This window comes from Carcharodon carcharias, chromosome 17 (genome assembly GCF_017639515.1).
Source record: "Carcharodon carcharias isolate sCarCar2 chromosome 17, sCarCar2.pri, whole genome shotgun sequence".
Lineage (NCBI taxonomy): Eukaryota > Metazoa > Chordata > Chondrichthyes > Lamniformes > Lamnidae > Carcharodon > Carcharodon carcharias.
The window spans coordinates 68,122,873-68,144,235 of NC_054483.1; the positions used below are offsets into that span (position 1 = coordinate 68,122,873).

The 21,363-nt window shown below is 42.3% G+C and overlaps 1 protein-coding gene across 2 annotated transcripts in view; it reads left to right on the plus strand.

Annotated features, from left to right (window-relative positions):
• The first annotated feature begins 3,950 nt into the window (after window positions 1-3,950).
• Window positions 3,951-21,363, plus strand: part of gfra1b (gdnf family receptor alpha 1b) — a 285,858-nt gene continuing 268,445 nt past the window's right edge. For both annotated transcript variants that reach the window (XM_041210296.1, XM_041210297.1), the window contains exons 1-3: window positions 3,951-4,450; window positions 4,985-5,284; window positions 5,392-5,487. In XM_041210296.1, coding sequence (XP_041066230.1) covers window positions 4,411-4,450; window positions 4,985-5,284; window positions 5,392-5,487 — 436 coding nt within the window. In that variant the 5' untranslated portion in view covers window positions 3,951-4,410. The remainder of the gene's footprint in view (window positions 4,451-4,984; window positions 5,285-5,391; window positions 5,488-21,363) is intronic.

The following is a 21,363-nucleotide window of genomic DNA, read 5'->3' on the forward strand; positions in this document are numbered from 1 at the left end:
AAAAAGGGGGCATGTTATTCTTCAATCTGACTCTGCTGGACTGTGACGCTGGGCTTCGGAGACAGCTGTGCTGTCTGGATCTCGCCGGGCCTCAGTTGGAAAATTAGGCAAGACAGACACGGAAGGATTTTTGTGTAAGTAATTGGTCACGGAGTGGCAATCCGACACTGATTGCCACTCTGAGGAAGTTATGGCCCCAGATGTTCAAGACGACAGTTCATCAATGCCTTCTCAAGGGCAATTAGGAATGGGTAATACGTGCAGGCCTTGCCAAAACACCCACATCCCAAGAATGAATAAAAGAATCACTTTTGGGATTTTGTATCCCAGCGGGTTGTGGATGCTCAGTCCATGAATTAAGCACAATAAATATTTACTCTACAACATATCTGCACTGCTTTCCTCCCTCAGCCTCTGCACCAAATGACTTCTCAACTTCATTGATTTCAATCTCCATCTCAACTCATGCTCTCTCTTTCTTCTCAGCTTGCTGCCCGTTTATCGTCCCTAAAATGTTCTTTTCATGTAAATTCCCCAAGCCATATTCACAGTCACTCTCCCTTGACCTTGCCATATCATGCGGCCTTGCTAGTCTTGTTGTATCAATCACAGATAAGGCCATCTCTGATCACTAACTCCTATCACTCACCACCCATATTCCTCTTTCCATCCCCCGACCCTACCTCCTTCCATATTCACCCTTGGAAAACACTATCCTCCAATTCACTTACAACTGCACTTTCAAAATCCCAACAATCTAGCCTTTGGCCCTCCATTTGCCACAGTATTTCTGCAGAAACTAATTTTCTTGAACACTCCCGCAGATCCATTTTTGATGCCCTAGTTCCCAGTAAAACCATTACTCTCTCTCACCCTGGCTATTGCCCTGTTATTGCCTTCAACTCTGCTCTCTTAAATGCAAGGATGCAGACTTGAAAGGATTTGGTTGGACAAAATATAGAACTATCAGGCCCTGGTTGTCATCTGCTATAATTGCTCATTTTTCCAAGGTCATCCTGGATCTTAAATATAACCTTCAGCTTCACTATTACATGGCAAACATGTTCTTAAATCTCTCTCCCCATCTCCTCCATCCTCTTCTCTAACAATAGGTGTGAATTGCTCGTGGACTTCTTTGTCACTAAGATTGATACCATCTGATCTGCTGTCTCTGCCACATCCCTCCCTTACACTAGCCCACTCGACCAAACATCCTCTAAATCCCCAGTGCCCTAGCCTTGAACTCATTTTTTTCTCCAGTTTCTCTCTTATCTCCCTTCATGTTCTTTCCAAGTTCATCTTGTCCATGAGATCCACCTCCCATTTCCTCATCTCTATTCACACTAAACTCCTTGATCACCCCACTGCCCTCCTGGTCCTCGTGTTAAACAGTATTGTTAACAGTTCTCTCTGTTCAGCTGTTGTCATTCTCTCCTTTAAATCTGCGGTCATCAGCCCTCTCTTCAAAAAAACAACCATTGAATCCTCTAACTTGCAAACTACTGTCCCATTCCAGCCTCTCTTTCCCCTCCAAATTCCTTGAAATTTTTTTTGCTTCCCAAATCCATGCCTATCACCACTGGAACAGCATGTTTGAATCACTCACTCAGGTTTCCAACTCCGCCACTGTACCTTAACATCACTCATCAATGAGATAGATCACATCCTATGTGACTGTGACAAAGGTAACCTTTCCTTCTTGTCCTTCTTGACTTGTCTATGGCATTTGATACAGTTGATAACATCATCCTCCAACACCATTTTGCTGTCCAGTTGGGTGGGACTTACATTTGCTTGGTTCCATTCATATCAACGTAATCATGACCAGAGAATTCCTTTGCAATATCCTCTCTTCCTGTTCCTGCATCATTACTTCTGGTGTCCTCTCCTTGCTCCTCTCCTATTTCACTTCTATATACTGCTCCTTGGCAACATCATCTGAAAGGACAGCATTAGTTTTCACATGTATACTGATGTCATTTCACCTCTCTTGACTCCTTCGGTTATAAATTATCAGACTGCTTATCCATCATTCTGTCTTGGATGAGCAGAACTTTCATCCAATTAAACTGAAGCTATTCCCTAACTATTGACCCCACCCCTCTCCCTGGCAACTATCCAAGACTAAGCCAGACTGTTTGTATCCTTGGTGCCATACATGACCCCAAGATGAACCTCTGATCAAATATTCACACCATCATTAAGACCGCCTATTTCCATCTCTGTAACATTCCATGACTTTACCTCTGCCTCAGCTCATCTGCTGCTGAAACCATCATTCATGCCTTTGTTACTTATAGACTTGACTATTCCAATGCAGTCCTTGCTGGTCTTCTACATTCTACCCCCCCAAAAACTTGAGCTCATCCGAAACTCTGCTGCCCATGTCTTAACTCATACCAAGTCCCATTCACCTCTCACCTCTGTGTTCACATTAGCTCCCAGTCAAGCAACATCTTGATTTTAGAATTCTCATCCTTGTTTTCAAATCCCTCCATGGCTATGCCCTTCCTATCTCTGTAATCTCCTCCAGTCTTACAACTCTCCAAGATATCTGTGGTCATCTAATTCTGGCCTCTTTTGAGTATTTCTGATTTTAATCACTCCATCATTGGCGGCCGCACCTTGAATTGCCTGGGTCCTAAACTCTGGAATTTCCTCTCTAGAGCTCTCTGCCTTGCCTTATTCCGTTAAGACATTCCTTAAAACCCACTTCTTTGACCAAGCTTTCATCATTTGGCCTAATATCTCCTAATGTGGTTCTGTGCCATATTTTGTTGTATAACACTTCTATGAAGTGCCCTGGGACGCTTTATTATGTTAAAGGCACTCCATAAATATAAGTTGTTCTTGTACCCCTAAGACTGAAATGATAGATTTCTGTGCAGGAAGGGAATTCAGAGATCTGGAACAGATCAGGAAATTAGAGTTGAGAGAGAAGATCAACAGTGATTTTGGTGACAAATGGTGGGGCCCTATGCCCTATCCTGCTCTTATTCTAATGTTCTGAGGTTGCACCTCCAGATTTTATAACTTGTATCATTAAAACATATTTGTGCATTTACTTTTCCCTCTTCACTCCGTCCTGTAAACTGGGTTGGGCAAGTAATTCGGTATTATCAGATCCTGTTGCAATCGCAGACCTGGTAACCCTGATACGGATTATCCACATGGCATGTGGCGATATCAGTAGAATAATAAGGTCGGAATTTTCATCAATTTTTCGTACGGCCCAAGCGCAACCCACTTCCGAATTTCACAGATGCAGCGCCTTGTAACCCAGTTTACTGCTCCGTCTTTTGTCAAAAGTTAAAGCGCGGAGGAAGTGAATAGCTCTCCGTTGTCGAAAGGAACAGCGAACTCTCGTAGTAATATTGGGAAGGAACCGCTCTTAAGATTTTCAGGACAACCTGTAAGGATTACAGCTGTTCTTGACAGTGCAAGAAGTGATTTACTAAATGCGTTGTTCACCAGTGTAAACTCGACGCACAAGAAAATGGAACAAAGCTCTGTAGATTGAAGAACGAATGTTATTGCCATTCTCTCAAATCTCTAAAAGGCAGGACTAGAAAGGCTTAATCGGCATCGTAGTCTTCCACATCAAGCCAGTTGGCGACGATTTACTGTTACACATGCCACCCGTCGTCATTTCCTTAACTTTTAATCTTTGATATCTTTTAGCATTGTGCTCAGTATTAAACAATCGATCTCTCCGTATCTTTCTGATCAGAAGCTGAACATTCGTTTTGTAATTCTCCAATAACCCGCGTGTACAGCTCCTCGCCAAACGGAAATTAGAAACAATCATTTAACTCTGTACATCATCCAGTAACTAAAAAGTCACGTATTCGTCTCAAAGCGAGGAAGATAAAGCGACTAGGGAGCGGGGGAGGGGGTTTGGAAATAAATTGTGCGTAAGAAAGTACTGTAAGTGGCTGAATGCTAGTTCGGAGTTGGGGGAAGCAGCAGACGTTTAGTTTAAAGGAGGCTGCTGTTGGTGTGAGCGTGGTGAATACATCATACACATTAAGACAAGGGTTAGCAGTGGGCTGAGCAAGGTACTGAACTGATGGATCGCTTGGATTTCTGATAACACTTTCAGGCTGTATCGCTGGATGAGCTGATACTATAGGGCGAAGGTTTCATATTTGTATATATTGTACGTGAAATTAAAAAAAGGTTACAGATCGCGCTCGCAGAAAACCTCTCCAATCGTTCAACTGCTGTGAATAAAAGTGAGGGCAAAGCTTGGCTCGCCGGTTAAAAGGGTCAGTGCCCAAAACTAAATGGATCTGAACTGGAATAATTTGCATCGTTGGTTCGTACAGCACGTTGGAGTGCCAAAGTGCTGAATCTACTTAATGAAACAAAGCTGTTCATATTTGATGTGCTGAAAGAAGCTGAGCCGCAATGATTTCTACAGCCTTGTACTTCGTTCTGCCCATAATAGGTAAGATGCACAAATCGTTCGATCTACCTTTCAACAATACCCTACTGCCAGAAACTTAACAGGGAAGTATGCTTCGTCTTGAGGCCTTTTTGATACGTTAGCAGGCTGCTTTAAGATGATCAGCCCAATAAAAGACGTTTTAGCTCTGACGGTTGATTAAACTATTTAATTTGGTTCCACGTGAATCACACTCGCTCAGTTTTATTATGTAATATTTAAGCGTCAAATTCGATATTGCGTTGGGAAAAATACATTGAAGCGTTGCTGATGTACACAAAAGGATAATTTAGTATCTTGCTTCACATCACATTATCCAGTATAGAATTTATTTAAAGGTTGACAATTTCCCGATGTGTTACATGATTTGGAATATTGTCCTAGATTTGATAACTATTGCCAATGCCTTGGATGTGGTTAATTATCTGCAATATTGTTTGATTGTGCTTATTGGTTCGCTATTGTAATTTATGAAGATCATGAAACCTTTGGAACTAATATAGGCTTGTTATTGTCTCGTTTATTCACCCCCTCCAGATGCGGTAGTTCAGACTGCAGGTGTGAATCCCGTCTCTGCCTTTAACCGCGTTGACTGCGTAAAGGCCAATGAACTGTGTACCAGTGACTTGGCCTGCAGCAGCAAGTACCGTACCCTTCGGCAATGCCTGGCCGGTAGTGCTAGCATGGTCACCGGACCTGAAGCCAAGAACGAATGCATCAGCGCCATGGAGGTCGTCCAACAGAGCCCGTTGTACAACTGCAGGTGTAAAAGGGGCATGAAGAACGAGAAGAGATGTCTCCGAATATACTGGAGCATTCACCAAAGTTTCATGCATGGTATGGCAGATAGTTTCAAAGCTTCTCATTTTTATCATGTAAACAACTATTTCTAAAGATTTAAATATACAATGTAACTCAGCAAACTGTGATTGTACCTCTCTCAGGGTTTACAATTACAGGTCATGATCTGGTGGGTTCCCCCTATGAGCCACTGAACAATAGGCTTTCAGACATATTCAGGGCAGCATCCATCATCTCAGGTAAGACGTTTCAGACTTGCATGCTACTTGTATTGTGTTTATATATTAAATAACTTAATACTACATTTAAATTAAACCAATATATATCATGATCCACCTTTCCTGTATCGCCCAGATTTTTACGTTGCTTTGTGAATTATTCACGCTATGTAGCGCCTGGACTCGAGTCTTCACAGTATCTTTCTTCCACCAATCAATCTGGTTCGACTTCCAGCTCAAATCTACAGTGGCGCTACACTTGAAGTAGCATAAGTATGAAGCATTGCAACATTTTAAGTAACTGAGGAATCTGAAATACAAGTCATATATAAAGCAGATGTGTCTTAAGACCGGGTTATTTTCAAAGGAGGCTTTCAACAGTACTTCCAGTTTGATTGGGGGATTATGCAGCACACCATTATGGAACATAATAGGAAACTACAGCTTTACTTTAGGGTGGAGAGCGCTGAGTGGCAGATCACTGATCTTCGTTACATTCGGCTATTAAAGTCGACCCATAACTTCCCCTTTTCAAATTGACTTTCTAATTAGCTCTGCAGAAAAAAAAAATGAATCAGCAAACCTGCTTATGGATAGTTGCTGTTAGACTGAATTTAATCGCGCGCGAGCCGAAGTGCTGTTTTGAAAAGGGAATTCGGCAGATCCTTTCCTCAAGTATTCATCCCTCATCTCTGGGGTGTTCGGCTTCTGTCTGTAGATGGCAGTCTTACACCCTCGTAGAGGTTTTTTGTTCTGTCACTGAAAATCTGATGAAGGCCAGATACACTACAAAGGTTTGGCGAGAGTTCGTGTCAAATGTCTGGGCACGTCAGGGTGGGTATTTCTCACTAATGAGAGGTAATGTGACTTTCCTCAGCTTCTATTTCAACCACATCACTATTCCATCTACTTTTCTGTCTGTGCATTTGTCATTAAGGCTGTATGACTCGCCCACAAACGTAATGAACTGAGTTCACTAAATTAATTCAGGTAATGCCGCCTATAAGGGATAATGCTCTTCAGAGGTTTGCTTAAAATCAAATTTTTACCTTTCTAGATGCAACAGAAAACCTAGTTAAAATTAATTTTGAAAAATAATTTACACTGGTCCAATGCAGCTCAGGAAATCTCTGTACCCTTTATTAAATCTATAATTTAATAAATTCTTCATATATTTCCAGACAAGAATATCATAGCATCTGAAACAGAGAAAAATAAACCTACATTAAGTCTCATTTTCTCTTGAGATTTTACAGAGACTTGTATTTCTGCAGAATTAAATATTGTACTTCAGCAAAAACAAAAATGTATTATTCTATGTAGCAGGAGGCAAATAGAATTTTTAAAAATAATAAAATGTCAGATACTGATGAAAAAGTGGAAATTGTAAGCACAGATTGCTGAATTGGAACATTGAAAGCAAAAGAGTTGGCAGTAAATTAATTTATCAGTAAACTCATTTGAGAATGGAAAACTTTGCAATAGTTCCAAGGAATACTGTCTTTTTATTTCTGCTTTTAATAAAAAATAATGTATAAGACTGGAAGTTCGATGCACCATTTAGCAGAAATATATATCTGGAAATAGTGTGGCAACCCTGCTGTGTTAATGACAGCCTTAGCATTATGGGCAGTTATCAGGAACTGCAGTAACTGGGTTAGGACTAGCACGAAAGGCAGGCATGTTTAAGTGAAAGGAAGGCAGCAGCCTATTTTAGAAGTTGTGGGAGCAGCTTTGTTTCAACTTTCGAATTAAACTTGATGAAACATTGCTTTAGAGTTAGCAGAAATTGTTACTGCTGTAAGAATAGGGTTGCTTATAATGGCAACAGCATTGTGTCTTGGGCAGTGCAGCTGATATAGTGCTGTATGGCCTCGAGAAATGCACAATCACCTGATCATGAGATTGGTGGCACTACGTGGTCAGAGTTAGCAATTATATTAATAAAACAGTACTTGGATTCCAGTGACAAGTCATGGATCCTCACAATTGCATCATTCATATTTTATACTTTGGTTCCATTCATTGTTTAAATTTTGCAAGACAGCATGACTTTGCAATATACTCTGTATTTCAAATGCACAGTTTAATAGCCATAGAATAAATGAACACCAAAACTGTTGAATAACCAAAAATAGCAAGTTACCAGTGTCACTATTTTGTGAAAGTCTAAATAGTCTTGCTTAATGAAGGGCACTAATAAATGCCTTTGTAACCTCCAGGCTCATCTGCTTAAATTATCTCCTGGCCAATCTCCCTCCTCTGTAAACATGAGCTCATCCAAAACTCTGCTGCCTTTATCCTAACTCACACCAAGGGTGGAATTTAATCTAGGCAATGGAGGTCTAACCTGTCAATTGGAGAACTGGCAAGAGCCCTGCGTTGCTTTTTTTAGGGAAGTCCTGCTGCATTAAGTGCTAATCAGGCTTTTAACAGGGCAACAGCAGGGACTAAGGACCCTTGGTGCAGAAGTCCTGCCTACTGAGAGCTGACACCCAATCAGAGGCCGGCAGCTCTTCATTGCTTGGCAGCACCACTTGGAAACAGTGGCTGCTGCTGGTAATGTGCCCACCTGAGGCCAAGGGTTGTTGAAAGACCCAGGACATAGGTAAGTGATGATGGGAGGGGGATCTTGGTGTGGTTGTCATGGGGGTCAGGTGCAAGGGTGGGGGATGGCTCTCAGCCGCCCAACCCCTCCTCCCGATGCTGGGTCCCTTAATCAGGCACTGATTGACTTTGAACAAGCCCCCCCCCCAACCTCCCCCACCGACTTCCCAGAAGCCCACAAGCAGCACCAACAGGTTTGCTTTTTGGGCTTCAGGTGTGGCAAGTCCCCCCTTTCCCGCTGAGTGACTTCCAGTGGTAGTAGGATTGGCCCTTAAGTGGGCATTAATTGCCACTTAAAGGCTTCAATTGGCAGCAGACGGAAACCATCCATGAAACTTTCCGCAATGGACTTAATTGGGACAGAGATGGGAAGGGGCAGGATTTCCATTTGCCACACTCCTGCCTGATTAAATGCCCCCTACCAATAAACTTGCCACAGGAGCAGGCATTAAATTCTGTCTCAAGACCTGTGCATTCATTGCCTCTGCAATCAGGAACATTCAAAGGTGGGAACAGAATACTTCGCTAATTTTGGCACTCTATCAGCATGAAACACTCCCGCCCGATTGTTTGTCCCTCTTCCGTGGCTACGTTCGCTGCCGGATGTCCCTGGAGAAGGAGCACGCGGTGTCTGCTGGCACTCTCGAGGCCTTCCGTGCTCGGTGGGCACCGCGGGGACTGGGGTGTTTTGTTGACCCCTTTAATCACATTTTGATTTAAAGTTTGTAAGTTTCCTTTAAACTTTGTTCTTGGTTTTACAGCTGACCTGAATTAGGGGCTGTGCCTGATTTATCCCAATTTTGTTGATTTGGTTTAACTGTTTTCATTTAAAAGATTATCAGCATGAAACACCCTCCTATCTAGATGCCTAGTAAAGCTCATTGACACATCTGCAATGAAGTACCTTAACCCTATCCATTTTGCAACATTCCATAACAGCTCCCCTCTTATGTTGCATGGAATGAGATTGTCAATTTATGTTAAGGGTCTAAACCCACCAGTAATTAGTTTGAAAAAGTACAAGCTAATTTTGCTTTCAGCCTTTGCAGAAAACAAAGATTTTCTTCCCTTGTGTCCTGATTGAATTCAAACCCAAACCCTTTCCATCTTTTCTCTCCCACCAATTTTCTTAGGCAATATAACATCTTGCCTTTTACTCAGCTGAAGATATTGACTTCTCATGTGGTAACACTGCAACACCACACTTAAGAAACTCTTATTCATGTATGAACCTGGACTGTGAGCGCCAACAAATTATTTGGCTGCAGGAGACATCAGACTTGAGACTGTCTCTTCTTCAGACAGTTATACATGTGTACTTTCAACAGGGGTCACTAGATAGAGTGCAGGAGTAGGCAACCTGTTTAATTTTCACCTTTCTAACCAAGTGGATTGAGGCTAACTATAGCACCCCAACAGAGATCAGACTGAATCTGGCATCTTTTTGGTATATATGGCTAAACATACTGATCCATGGAGAAGGTGAATCCAGGTGTTCACTTTAAAGGTGAAGGGCTAGTATGCCAACCCAAAAGTGACCCAGTCCACTTCTGTGTGGATTTTTAATTGGAATATTCAAGCTTCTGTAATTTCTTGGCTTCAAGCATTATCTCTGTGCTCAATGCAATTCGTACAATATAATGAATACATCTCCTAGGCCAACTGTGATAAAATGGAGAGCAATCGGCACTGAGTCCTCTACTAATGCTACTTTGGGTAACCACTAGAAGAGAATACAGGTGGCCAGGTGAAGGTAGACCAGTATTTGCAGTTTGGAGGCATCAGATATTTGCTCAGCATCTCCACATAACAAGGTAGGTATTAGGAATTCACAGAATGTAGGATTACAGATGCACATCCCATCTCAGCTGTTGATTGTGCTATGCAATAATATTCTAAAACACTGCCACTATTGTGAAAATGAATATGTCAGTATCTGGTAACCTTGTCATTGTCAGCAAGTACTGACTGTTTTACCTCTATGTTTCATTGGCCCACTGTATGCATAATCTAATTTGTATGAAGATTAGTGAATTTTTTTTGCAAAAACCTTTATGTTGTTCTGGCCTAATTCTCTTCATTTTGGGTATTATATGTAGCATATCAAACTTAGTTCTTCGTTCTGAACTGAACCTCACAACCACACCAGTACTACCATGGCATAATCACCATTATGATAATTTCCTTACACAATGCATATTTTGGCTGATATTGAGCAATTATTCAGATGTAGACAGTTTGTAGTTACCCAAAATTAAAATGACCCACCGTGTATGCAAAAGAAGATTGGTGAATAAATTAAGAGCCATGCCTGGTGTTTGCAAGTGGCATTAAAAAGTAATTACAACAATTTGATTCATTCTTAAAAAAAGAGGAATAACTACCATCTAAATGGGACAACTTCCAATTTAAATGATAAGTTGATTTTTTTTGTGACCACTCTTCTAGGCTCAACATGGTTTTGAATGTTTTTCTTCCTTTATGTAAAAAAAACATGGAGTTAGCTATGCATAAATTCCTTCATGCTCTTCGGGGCACATACTTTGAAGTTGGTGTGCTGTTATAAAAGGATTTGGATGAGGATGCCAGAGGTCAGTTTGTACACAATCTTTGTGCAGTTTTGTGATATGATCTGTGAATAATTCAGAAGCTCCTTTTCTAGCAAATCATTTCGCACCTATTAAATTACTTCACCCTTATCCACCCAATTATGGAGGTGTTATATGAAATGCACATTATAGTATTGTTGGCATTTGCTCATCAAAGTTTCTATTACTTTGTAATAGTCGATTACTTTATATTTCATTGAATTATAATTTTGGTTTTTGTTTAGTCATTGGATTAGGTTTTAGTTACTGTTTTTTTCAACCATTTGTTAATTACATAAATTGGTGGGTTTTAGAAATAATCCAGTTGGAATGTCTTATTTCATATTACTGTCACTTGCTCTCCATCAATTACTATATAAAAATATGTATAATGTTCACTTCCATTTCTAATTGTGAATGCAGAGTACTCAAATATGTCACTTGTAGATTAGATCATAAAATGACATGGTTATAAAAGAAATAAAGACTTGTGATTATAGAAATGGAGTATTTATGCTTTGGCGTTCTTAGCACACATTGGGAGCACATAGCACATCCTTAACCCCCTGATTTTCTGTCCATTAATTTTAATGAACTGAAAATTGCAGACTGGGAGAGCAAACTTTCCTGCTACATATTCCTACCATGTGTTGAGAACAAAGCAGAAAATATCCCCTAATGGCATTTTATATTCAAAAGCACTTTGTAGGCAATCGATTACAGTGACTATAGGTCAGTATACTTTGACTACAGTGACTATACTTTTGATGGTGCCAAGCGTAGAATGTTGGCCAGGACAGCTCACTGCCCTTCAAAAAGTCACGTGAGATCTTTAATAGCTCATTCAGGTGGCAGTACCTACAGCTTTATAATTCTCCCTCAGTACTGCTTTACAGATAATATTCCAGATGCAACTGTCACTACCCTCGGGTATGTCCTGTCCCAATGGCCGGACAGACCCTGCAAATGTGGTGGCACAGTGGTATGCAATTAGGATACAGCTGGGACTCCTCGACATCGACACCGGACCCTATGAAATCTCATGGCATCAGGTCAAACAAGGAAACATCCTGCTGGTTACCAAATGCTGCTCGCCCCCTCAGCTGATGGATAAGTATTCCTCCATTTTGAACACCATTTGAAGGAGGCAAGGGCACAGAATGTATTCTGGGTGGAGGACTTCAATGTCCATCACAAAGAGTGGCTCGGTAGCACAACTATGGAGCGAACTGGCTGAGTCCTAAATTCATAGCTGCTAGAGTGGGTTTGTGGCAGGTGCTGATGGAACCACAAGGGGGAAAACATACTTGACCTTATTCTTACCATCCTGTCTGTTGCAAATGCATCTGTCCATGACAGTATCAGTAGGAGTAACCACTGCACGGTCCTCTTGGAGATGAAGTCTCATCTTCACGTTGAGGATGCCCTCCATCACCCTGTGGGTCACTGCCATCATGCTCAATGGGATAGACTTCAAACAGATCTAGCAACTCAAAACTGGGCATCCATGAGGCACTGTGAGCCATCAGCCGCAGCAGAATTGTAGGCAATCACAATCCGTAACCTCATGGCCCGGCATATCCCCCATTCTATCATTACCATCAAGCCAGGGTATCAAGTCTCATTCAATGAAGAGCACTAGAGGGCATGCCAGGGGCAGCAACAGGCATACCTAAAAATGAGGTGTCAACCTAGTGAAGCTACAACATAGGACTACCTCTGTGCCAAACATAATAAGCAACAAGTGATAGGCAGAGCTAAGTGATTCCACAATGAATGGATCAGATCTAAGCTCTGCAGTCCTGCCACATCCAGTCATGAAAGATGGTGGACAATTAAACAACTCAGTGGGGGTGGAGGATACACAAATATCTCCTTCCTCAATGATGGGGGAGCTCAGCACATCTGTACAAGAGATAAGACTGAAGTGTTTGCAATAATCTTCAGCCAGAAGTGCTGTGCAGATGATCCATCTCAGTCCAACCATCTTCAGCTCCTTCATCAATGACCTTCTTTCCATCATAAAGTCAGAAGTGGAGATGTGTGTTGATGATTGCACAATGTTCAGCATGATTTGTGACTCCTGAGGAGACTGAAGCAGTCTATGTCCAAATGCAGCAATACCTGGAAAATATCCAGGCATGGGTTGACAAGTGACAAGTAACATTCACGCCACACAAGTGTCATGCAATGACCATCTCCAACAAGAGAGAATCCAACCATCGCCCCTTGTTGTTCAGTGGCATTACCATCACGGAATCTCCCACTATCAACATCCTGGGGTGACAATTGACTAGAAACTGAACTGGACCAGCCATATAAATACTGTGGCCACAAGAGCAGGCGAGAGGCTAGGAATTCTGCGACGAGTAACTCACCTCCTGACTCCCCAAAGCCTGTCCACAATCTGCAAGGCACAAGTCAGGATTGTGATGGAATACTCCCCACTTGCCTAGATGAGTGCAGCTCCCACAAAACTCAAGAAGCTTGGCACCATCCAGGACAAAACAGCCCATTTTATTGGCACCACATCTGTAAACATTCATTCCTTCCAGCACTGATGCACAGTAGCAGCAGTGTATACCATCTACAAGCTGCACTGCAGAAATTCACAAGACTCCTTCGACGTCACCTTCCAAACTCACGACTACTGCCATCTAAAAGGACAAGGGCAGCAGGTAGATGGGAACACCACCACTTAGGAGTTCCCCTCCAAGTCATTGACCATCCTGACTTGGAAATATATCAGTGTTCTTTTGCTGTCGCTGGTTCAAAATCCTGGAACTCCCTCCTTACCAGCACCACAGGTGTACCTATACTGCATGGACTGCAGTAGTTCAAGAAGGCAGCTTCTTCTGAAGGGCAACTGGGGATAGGCAATAAATGCTGGCCCAGCCAGCGAAGCCCCACATCCCCTGAATGAATTTTTAAAAAATTCAATGGCATTACCATCGCTGAACCCCACTATTAACATCCTGGGGGTTACCAATAACCAGAAACTGAACTGGACCAGTCTTATAAATACTATGGCTACAAGGTAAGAAGCTAGGAATTCTGTAGTGAGTAATTTGCCTCTGACTCCCCAAAGCTACCATCTACAAGGCAGAAGTCAGTGTGATGGATTACTCTTCACTTGCCTGGGTGAGTGCAGCTCCACCAACATTCCAGAAGCTTGACACCATCCAGGACAAAGCAAGCTGCTTGATTGTCACCCCATCTACAAATATTCATTCCCTCCACCGCCGATGCACAGTAGCAGCAGTGTGTACCTTCTACAAGATTCACTGCAGGAACTCACCAAGGCTCCTCACAAAGCACGTTCCAAACCCAAATCCACTACCATCTAGAAGGACAAGGGCAGCAGACACATGGGAACACCACCACCTGGAAGCAACCCTCAAGCCACTTGCCATTCTGACTTGGAACTATATTGCTGTTCTTTCACTGTCGCTGGTCCAAAATCCCAGAACTCCCTCCCTAACAGCACTGTAGATGTACCCTACACCACGAGTACTGTAGTGGTTCAAGAAGGCAGCTCACCATCACCTTCTCAAAGGCAACTAGGGATGGGCAATAAATGCTGGCCTCAACCTTGAATGAATTCAAAAATCTGCAGTGAGGTGCTGGCCTGGATTACATGCTTAATCCAGTAGAGCATTTGAACCACAACCTTCTGATTCAGATGCATGAGTTCTAACAATTGAGCCACGCTGTTATTTAAACAATCCTGGACCAGTACATTTTTTCCATAGTTATTCGTCACTCATAATCCATCTAGATTTTCTTATTTAAGGGTTTAGTTTCCACTAGAGAGCTATAGTTGCAGTAAAAGGGTCTGGCACACATAGGGTTAATGAGGGTCTGAGTACAGTACTGGCCCACACAGTGATGTAAGAGAGCACATGACCCACACCAAGGGCCTCTCAAGCGTTGGACAGAGCTGTGTGTACCAGCAGCATGGAAACAGATCCTAACTTGTTCCCTTTACTGTATATTTGTAAATAGTTCTAAGAGTCCATAAAGATTTACAGTTAGCCTATGAATGACTATGAAGACTTCTTCAGACCTACTGAACTATAACCAACACTCCAGAACAATAGTCAGCCCCAGCTGCCAGATTAACTTTTTTTTTATTCATTCATGGGATGTGGGTATCGCTAGCTTGGCCAGCATTTAGTGCCCATCCCGAATTGCCTTTGTTCAGAGAGCATTTTAAGAGTCAACCACATTGCTGTGGGTCTGGAGTCACATGTAGGCCAGACCAGGTAAGGACAGCAGATTTCCTTCCCTAAAGGACATTAGTGAATAAGATGTGTTTTTACAACAATGGTTTCATGGTCATTATTAGGCTTTTAATTCCAGAATTTTTTGAATTAAATTCAAATTACACCATCTGCCGTGGCGGGATTCCCCAGAACATTCCCTAGGTCTCTGGATTACTAGTCCAGTGACAATACCACTACACCATCGCCTCCCCTCCCCTATAGAGCAGAATGTATATATACAAAGCCACTGAGCTAAACCACCCAGTTCTCATTTTAAATCTATATCCCACAGTGTACCTTAGGTTACATAAAACAATAGTTTCTTTGTACTGTTGTTCTGAAATTACCTTCTTAAGGAAAATGAACTGGAGAGGTTGAATGGCCTCCCTCCTTTGTTTATTTTTGTATTTGTCATCCTAATTTTCATAGGCTGACTTCCTTCTAAGATAAAATATTTTGTGATACATAAGTGTCTTGGTAGTTTTTATTCTAATTACTGAATAATGATGTGACTTATTTTTGTTCTTACTGGTAATAACATTGATTTTAAAATGTGATACTGTTTGTGCATGCTGCAACTTGCCAACTTTAAAATATAGATAGTTAGCTTGTAGGAGTCAGACAAATTTCCCACCTAATCCTTTCCTAAACCTGGCTAGAGACACTAAGCAGAGAAGAAATCCATACCCTGAGAGAGATGGAAATTTGGAGTGCAAATTAAACTGGGCTTCTTATTTGATTGCCTGTCTTTTAATGTTCTTGACAAGTAATGGAATTCAGGTGACCAGATGTCTCGGTTTTGCTGGGACAGTCCAGTTTTTCATTAAACATCCCAGTGTCCCCAGCATTTCCTCAAAATGATTCAAGTGTCCCAGTTTTCAGCTTTCCCACTTATTCTGCAGGAGTGGAATGAGTTTGAACTGAATTTAGGTTTGTGCATGCATCCTAGATCTGCCATTTTGCTTCACAGTCAGCACAGTTTTTGTCCACTTGGCCCCACAGTGTGACGTTACATTTCCAGATAACATGGGGAAAGCACTTCTGGGTGAGGCGGGCAGAAAATGGGCACCAGGAAGGTGGGAAGCACTTGTCCAAGTCACTTACATCTGCAGAGTGTGGTTTTCTCAGGACTAGGCAGGAAATCAACTTTGAAAGGAGGAAAAGGTACTGATTTAGGCCACTTCACTTGTTTCTGGTAGTACAATGATAAAAATAAAGTTGCTGCATCTAAGGTGCTGCAAGGGGAAATCTCTCTGTGTTGTGTTGTTTCACTCTTGAAAATTTGATCACCCTAAATACAATAAAATATGAAAACAATCTAAAATAGAGAGCTAAAAAATTAAAAGGAGATAAAATATGAAAACAATCTAAAATAGAGAGCTAAAAAATTAAAAGGAGAACAAAATTAATAAATATGTTTTCACATTTACTGGAAAAGAATTAGAGTTTAAATAAGTTAGATGCAATGCATGTGAAGATGAAGCAATCCTGTGCACCAAAAAGCAGATCAGTCCCTATTCACCTCCTTTCCCACTGATTAGCATGACAGAAGTGCCCAATATTACTGCACTGATGTATTTCCTAAAATACGGAGGATCACTGATGGCTTCCATGTGCAACTGAAGCCCATTTTGGCTGTCGATAAGTTAGCAGGTTTTTGTGTTTCAATGCTTTGATATGCAAAATACATGGTAGGTGATTGTGGCAAGACTTCAATTGTATATTGAATCTTGAATGTGTGCCCTTGCTGAGCTATGTGTGTATTTGTGTAATGACAGATGGCAGTGTTGTGAAAATGTTTGACATGGGTGAACAGTAAATATGGAACATGTTGATTGACATTGCTTTGTGGCATAAAATCTTGGTCCATCAGTGTAGGATATATCTGCCAGATTACTTAACTTGTGTGCCACCTTCTCTTATGTCACTTTTCATACACCCCCAACCTCCGCCACCACCCTCTCTCCCCGAACTTAAGTCCTTAAGCTGCAATGAACCTGACCATTACTTCCTGCTAGACATGTAGTCGGGATTTTCTGGTCCCACCAACAGTGGGCATTGTCATGGGCAGGACAGGAAAATTTGGAGAGTGGCTAAAATTTTCCCATCTTGCCCGTGACGACGACCACTGCTGGCAGGTTCAGCAAACCCCACCCACAGACTCCATACAGGGCAACTGTCCCCATGCCCAACTCATGTACCAGCGCATTCACTTCATCAGAGAAGTTATTGAACCTTGGTTGGGCCATATGTAGAGTACTGCGCCAGATTCTGGTCTCCTAGAAGCACCGGTAAAGCTGAAAAATGAAAGATTTACAAGGGTAATACCAGAACTGAGAGAGCACAACTATCAAGAAAGTTTGAACAGACTGGGGTTCTTTTCTCTAGAAAAGAGAACGCTGAGGGTGATCTAACAGAGGTCTTTAAAATTATGCTGGATTTCAGCAGGATAGATGTAGAGAAAATGTTTACACTTATAAGGTTTTCATAACCAGTGGTCATAAATATAAGATAGCCATTAATAAATCCAAAAAATAATTCGGAGATTGGTTGGAATATGGAACTTGCTACCACATCGAGCAATGAAGATTTACTGCACTGGTTGGAGTCATACCTAGCACAAAGGAAGATGGCTGTGATTGTTGGAGGTCAGTCATCTCAGTCTCAGGCCTTCACTGTAGGAATTCCTCAGGGTAGTGTCTTAGGCCTAACCATCTTCAGCTGCTTCATCAATGACCTTCCCATTATCATAAGGTCAGAAGTGAGGATGTTCACTGATGATTGCGCTGATTGTTGCACAATGTTCAGTATCATTCACGACTCCTGAGATACTGAAGGAGTCTGTGTCCATCTGCAGGACAATATTCAGGCATGGGCTGATACATGACAAGTAACATTCACACTACACAAGTGCCATCTCTAGCAAGAGAGAATCCAACCACCTGCCTTCGACATTCAACATCCTGGGGATTATCATTGACCAGAAATTGAACTGGACCAACCAGAAATGACTGTGGCAAACAGTGGGGCCATTTACAGTGAGAGAATGTGAGAGGAACATCATGGTCATTTATAACGAGAGAGTGTGAGAGAAGCAGTGAGGCCATTTACAGCGAGAAAGTGTGAGAAAAGCAGCAGGGCCATTTACAGAGAGAGAGTGTGAGAGAAGCAATGGGGCCTTTAACAGTGAGAGAGTGAGAGGAGCAGTGGGGCCATTAATAGTGCGAGAGTGAGAGGAGTGTGGCTTTTAAAGTGAGAGAGTGTGAGGGGAGAGTGGCCTTTAACAATGAGAGAGTGAGAAGTGTGTGGCCTTTAACAGTGAGAGGAGTGTGACTTTTAAGAGTAAGAGAGTGCAAGAGGAATGTGACCTTTAACAGTGAGAGAGTGCGAGAAGAATGAGAGACCATTAAAGAGCGCGAGAGGGAAAAGAGCGTGGAAAGTAGCTCTTGGTGATTGGTGAGTAGGATTTATGAGCATTTTTAGTCTTTAAAGTAAAACTAAGGTTTTTAGTTTGTGTTTAGGTCTCTAGTCTTATTTTCTCTTTTTCTTATAGACAGCTTGTTAAGTATAAGATCGATTCTGGTGTGTATAAAAAATAATTATAATAAACTGTAAAGAGTGGAGATACTAAAGTAATTAATTAATCATTTGAATAAAATATGATAGCGATGCAGGACAGGTGATGTGTTGTTGTTGCAACATGTGGGGGTTGCTGGACACCAAGGTGATCCAGAGTGAATACATCTGTACCAGGTGTTTGCAGCTCGAGGAACTTCAGATCTGAGTTGAGGAGCTGGAGTCTGGGCTGCAGATATTGCGCCACATCAGAAAGGGGGAAAGTTACCTGGACACTTTGCTTTAGGAGGCGGTCATACCCCTCAGATTAGGCAATTCAAATTTAGTCTGTGATCAGGGACAGGAGGGTGTGACTGCAGGTGAAGCATTATGGGGGCCCAGGGGGTAGCATTTGAGGAGCCTCGGCCCCTGCAACTGTCCAACAGTTACTTGCAAACTGTGTGGATGAGAGTGGGGACTGCAGGGAGCATGAGCGAACTGACCACAGCACCGTGGTAGAGGGAGCCATTTAAGTGGTGGGAGGAAATAGGAATGTAGTAGTGGTAGGGGACAGTATAATTAGGGGGATAGATACTGTTCTTTGCAGCCATGACCGTGAGTGTCGAAGGCTGTGTTGCCTGCTCGGTGCCAGGTTAAGGACATCTCAGGGCTAGAGAGGAACTTGGAGTGGGAGGGGAGAGATCCTGTTGTCACCATCTACGTTGGTACCAACAACATTGATAGGACTAGGAAGGAGGTTCTGCTGAAAGAATTTGAACAGTTAGGAGCTAAATTAAAAAGCAGGACCTCAAAGGTAATAATCTTGGGATTACCACCTGAGCCATGGGCAAACTAGCATAGGGTAAATAAAATCAAGGAGTTAAATGTGTGGCTCAAAGATTGGTGTGGGAGGAATGGGTTTCAGTTCATGGGGCACTGGCAGCTGTACTGGGGTAGAAGGGAGCTGTTCTGATGGGACAGACTTCACTTGAACCGTGCTGGGACCAGTGCCCTGGCAAACTGAATAACTAGGGCTGTAGAGAGGCCTTTAAACGAAATAGAAGAGGGGAAGTTTCTGGAAAGGCTTACAAAGCAAAAGGATATGGCAGCCTTGCAGGGAAGCTATTTAGGTAATGATACCCAGGGCAGAATTTTCTGCATACCGGGCGGGCGGGCCCGACCCAATCTCTGGTGGGCAGGGAGCCGATCCCCACCAGAGAAGCAGGCCCCGCCCCCATTTTAAGTGGGCGGGCCAATTAAGGCCCACCCAGCGTGACGCCTGGTGGGAAGCGCTATGCGCTTCCTGTGCAGGCGGGTGGGAGGGTGGGGTATTCCCCAAAATGAGAGTGTGCTCTTTTGCGCATGCGAGCAAAAGAGCACACATCTCCCTGAGACTAAGTACTGCCTCAGGGAGATCGCTGAAAGTTGTTCAAACATTAAAAATAGAAAAATAAAAAAACTCTTAACGTGTCCCCCTCATGTGACAATGTTACATGAGATGGGACATTTTAATAAATTTCACTAAAACTTTATTAACGTTTTTTAAACCCTACATGAAACCTCATTCTGCCAATGGATGAGGTTTCATGTTTTTTCAGAAGCCTGCCGGGGCTCCTGGCCTGCTTGTCAACCTTAAAGTTGGACAGGCAGGTGCTTTAATTGTGTTAATTATCCTGTCAATGGCCTCAATTGGCCATTGACAGGTCGGCGGGCCTGCAGCTGATTTTGCTGAAAATTTTCCTGAAAATTGAAATGGGGTGGGATGACGTTGGGGGTTCCCCCCGACATCATCCTGCGTCATTTTGCGCGTCGGCGAGCAGGCCCCGTCCCCTGCTCGCCGACGGCAAAATTCAGCCCCCAGAGTGTGACAGGAAGGTACAAAGCGTACAAATATATATAAAAAAGTAGCAAATAAGGTCAAAGGGGAAAAAAGTGGAAAAAAGGCAAAAATAATGTCTCTTTACTTAAATGCAGGTAGTATTCGGAACAAAATAAATGAATTAACAGCACAAATAGAGGTTAATGGGTATGTTCTTATAGCCATTACAGAGATGTGAGTACAAAGAGATCAAAGCTGGGAACTAAGTTTCGAGGGTATGTGACTTTTCGAAAGAACAGGCAGGAAGGAAAGGGTGGTGGGGTGCTTTGTTAGTGCGAGATGGAATAAGTACGATAGCAAGAAAGGATCTTGGATTAGAAGATGTAGAATCCATATGGGTGGAGGTAAGAAATAACAAGAGGAAGAAAACACCGGTGGCAGTAGTCGATAGGCCCCAAATAGTAGCTATCCTGTAGGACAGAGAACAAATCAGGAGATAATGAGGGCATATAAAAAAGACAGTACATCATGGGTGACTTTAATCTTCAATGTGGACTGGGAAAATCAAATTGGTGGAAGTAGGCATGAGCAAGAATTCATAAAGTGTATTCGGGACAGTTTCCTAGAACAATACAATTGCGGATCCAACCAGGGATCAGGCTATTTTGGATCTGGTAATGGGTACTGAGGCAGCTTCTGTAAATTATCTCAGATTAAAAGATACCATAGGAAACAGTGACCATAATATGGTAGAATTCAGAATTCAGTTTGACAGTGAGAAACTTGGGTTGGAAACAACTATGCTACACTTAAATAACAGTCATTACAAAGGAATGAGGGCAGAGTTGGCTGGAGTGGACTGGGATAGGATTTTAGCAGAAAAACGATTGTTTTTTAACAATGGCATTTAAGAAAATAGTTCATGACTCACAACAAAAATATATCCCAGTGAGGAAGAAGGGTTAAAGGAAGGGATAAACCAACCATGGTTAACCAAGGAAGTTAAGGATAGTATCAAATTAAAAGAAAAGACATACAATGTGGCAAAAATTAGGGGTGAGGC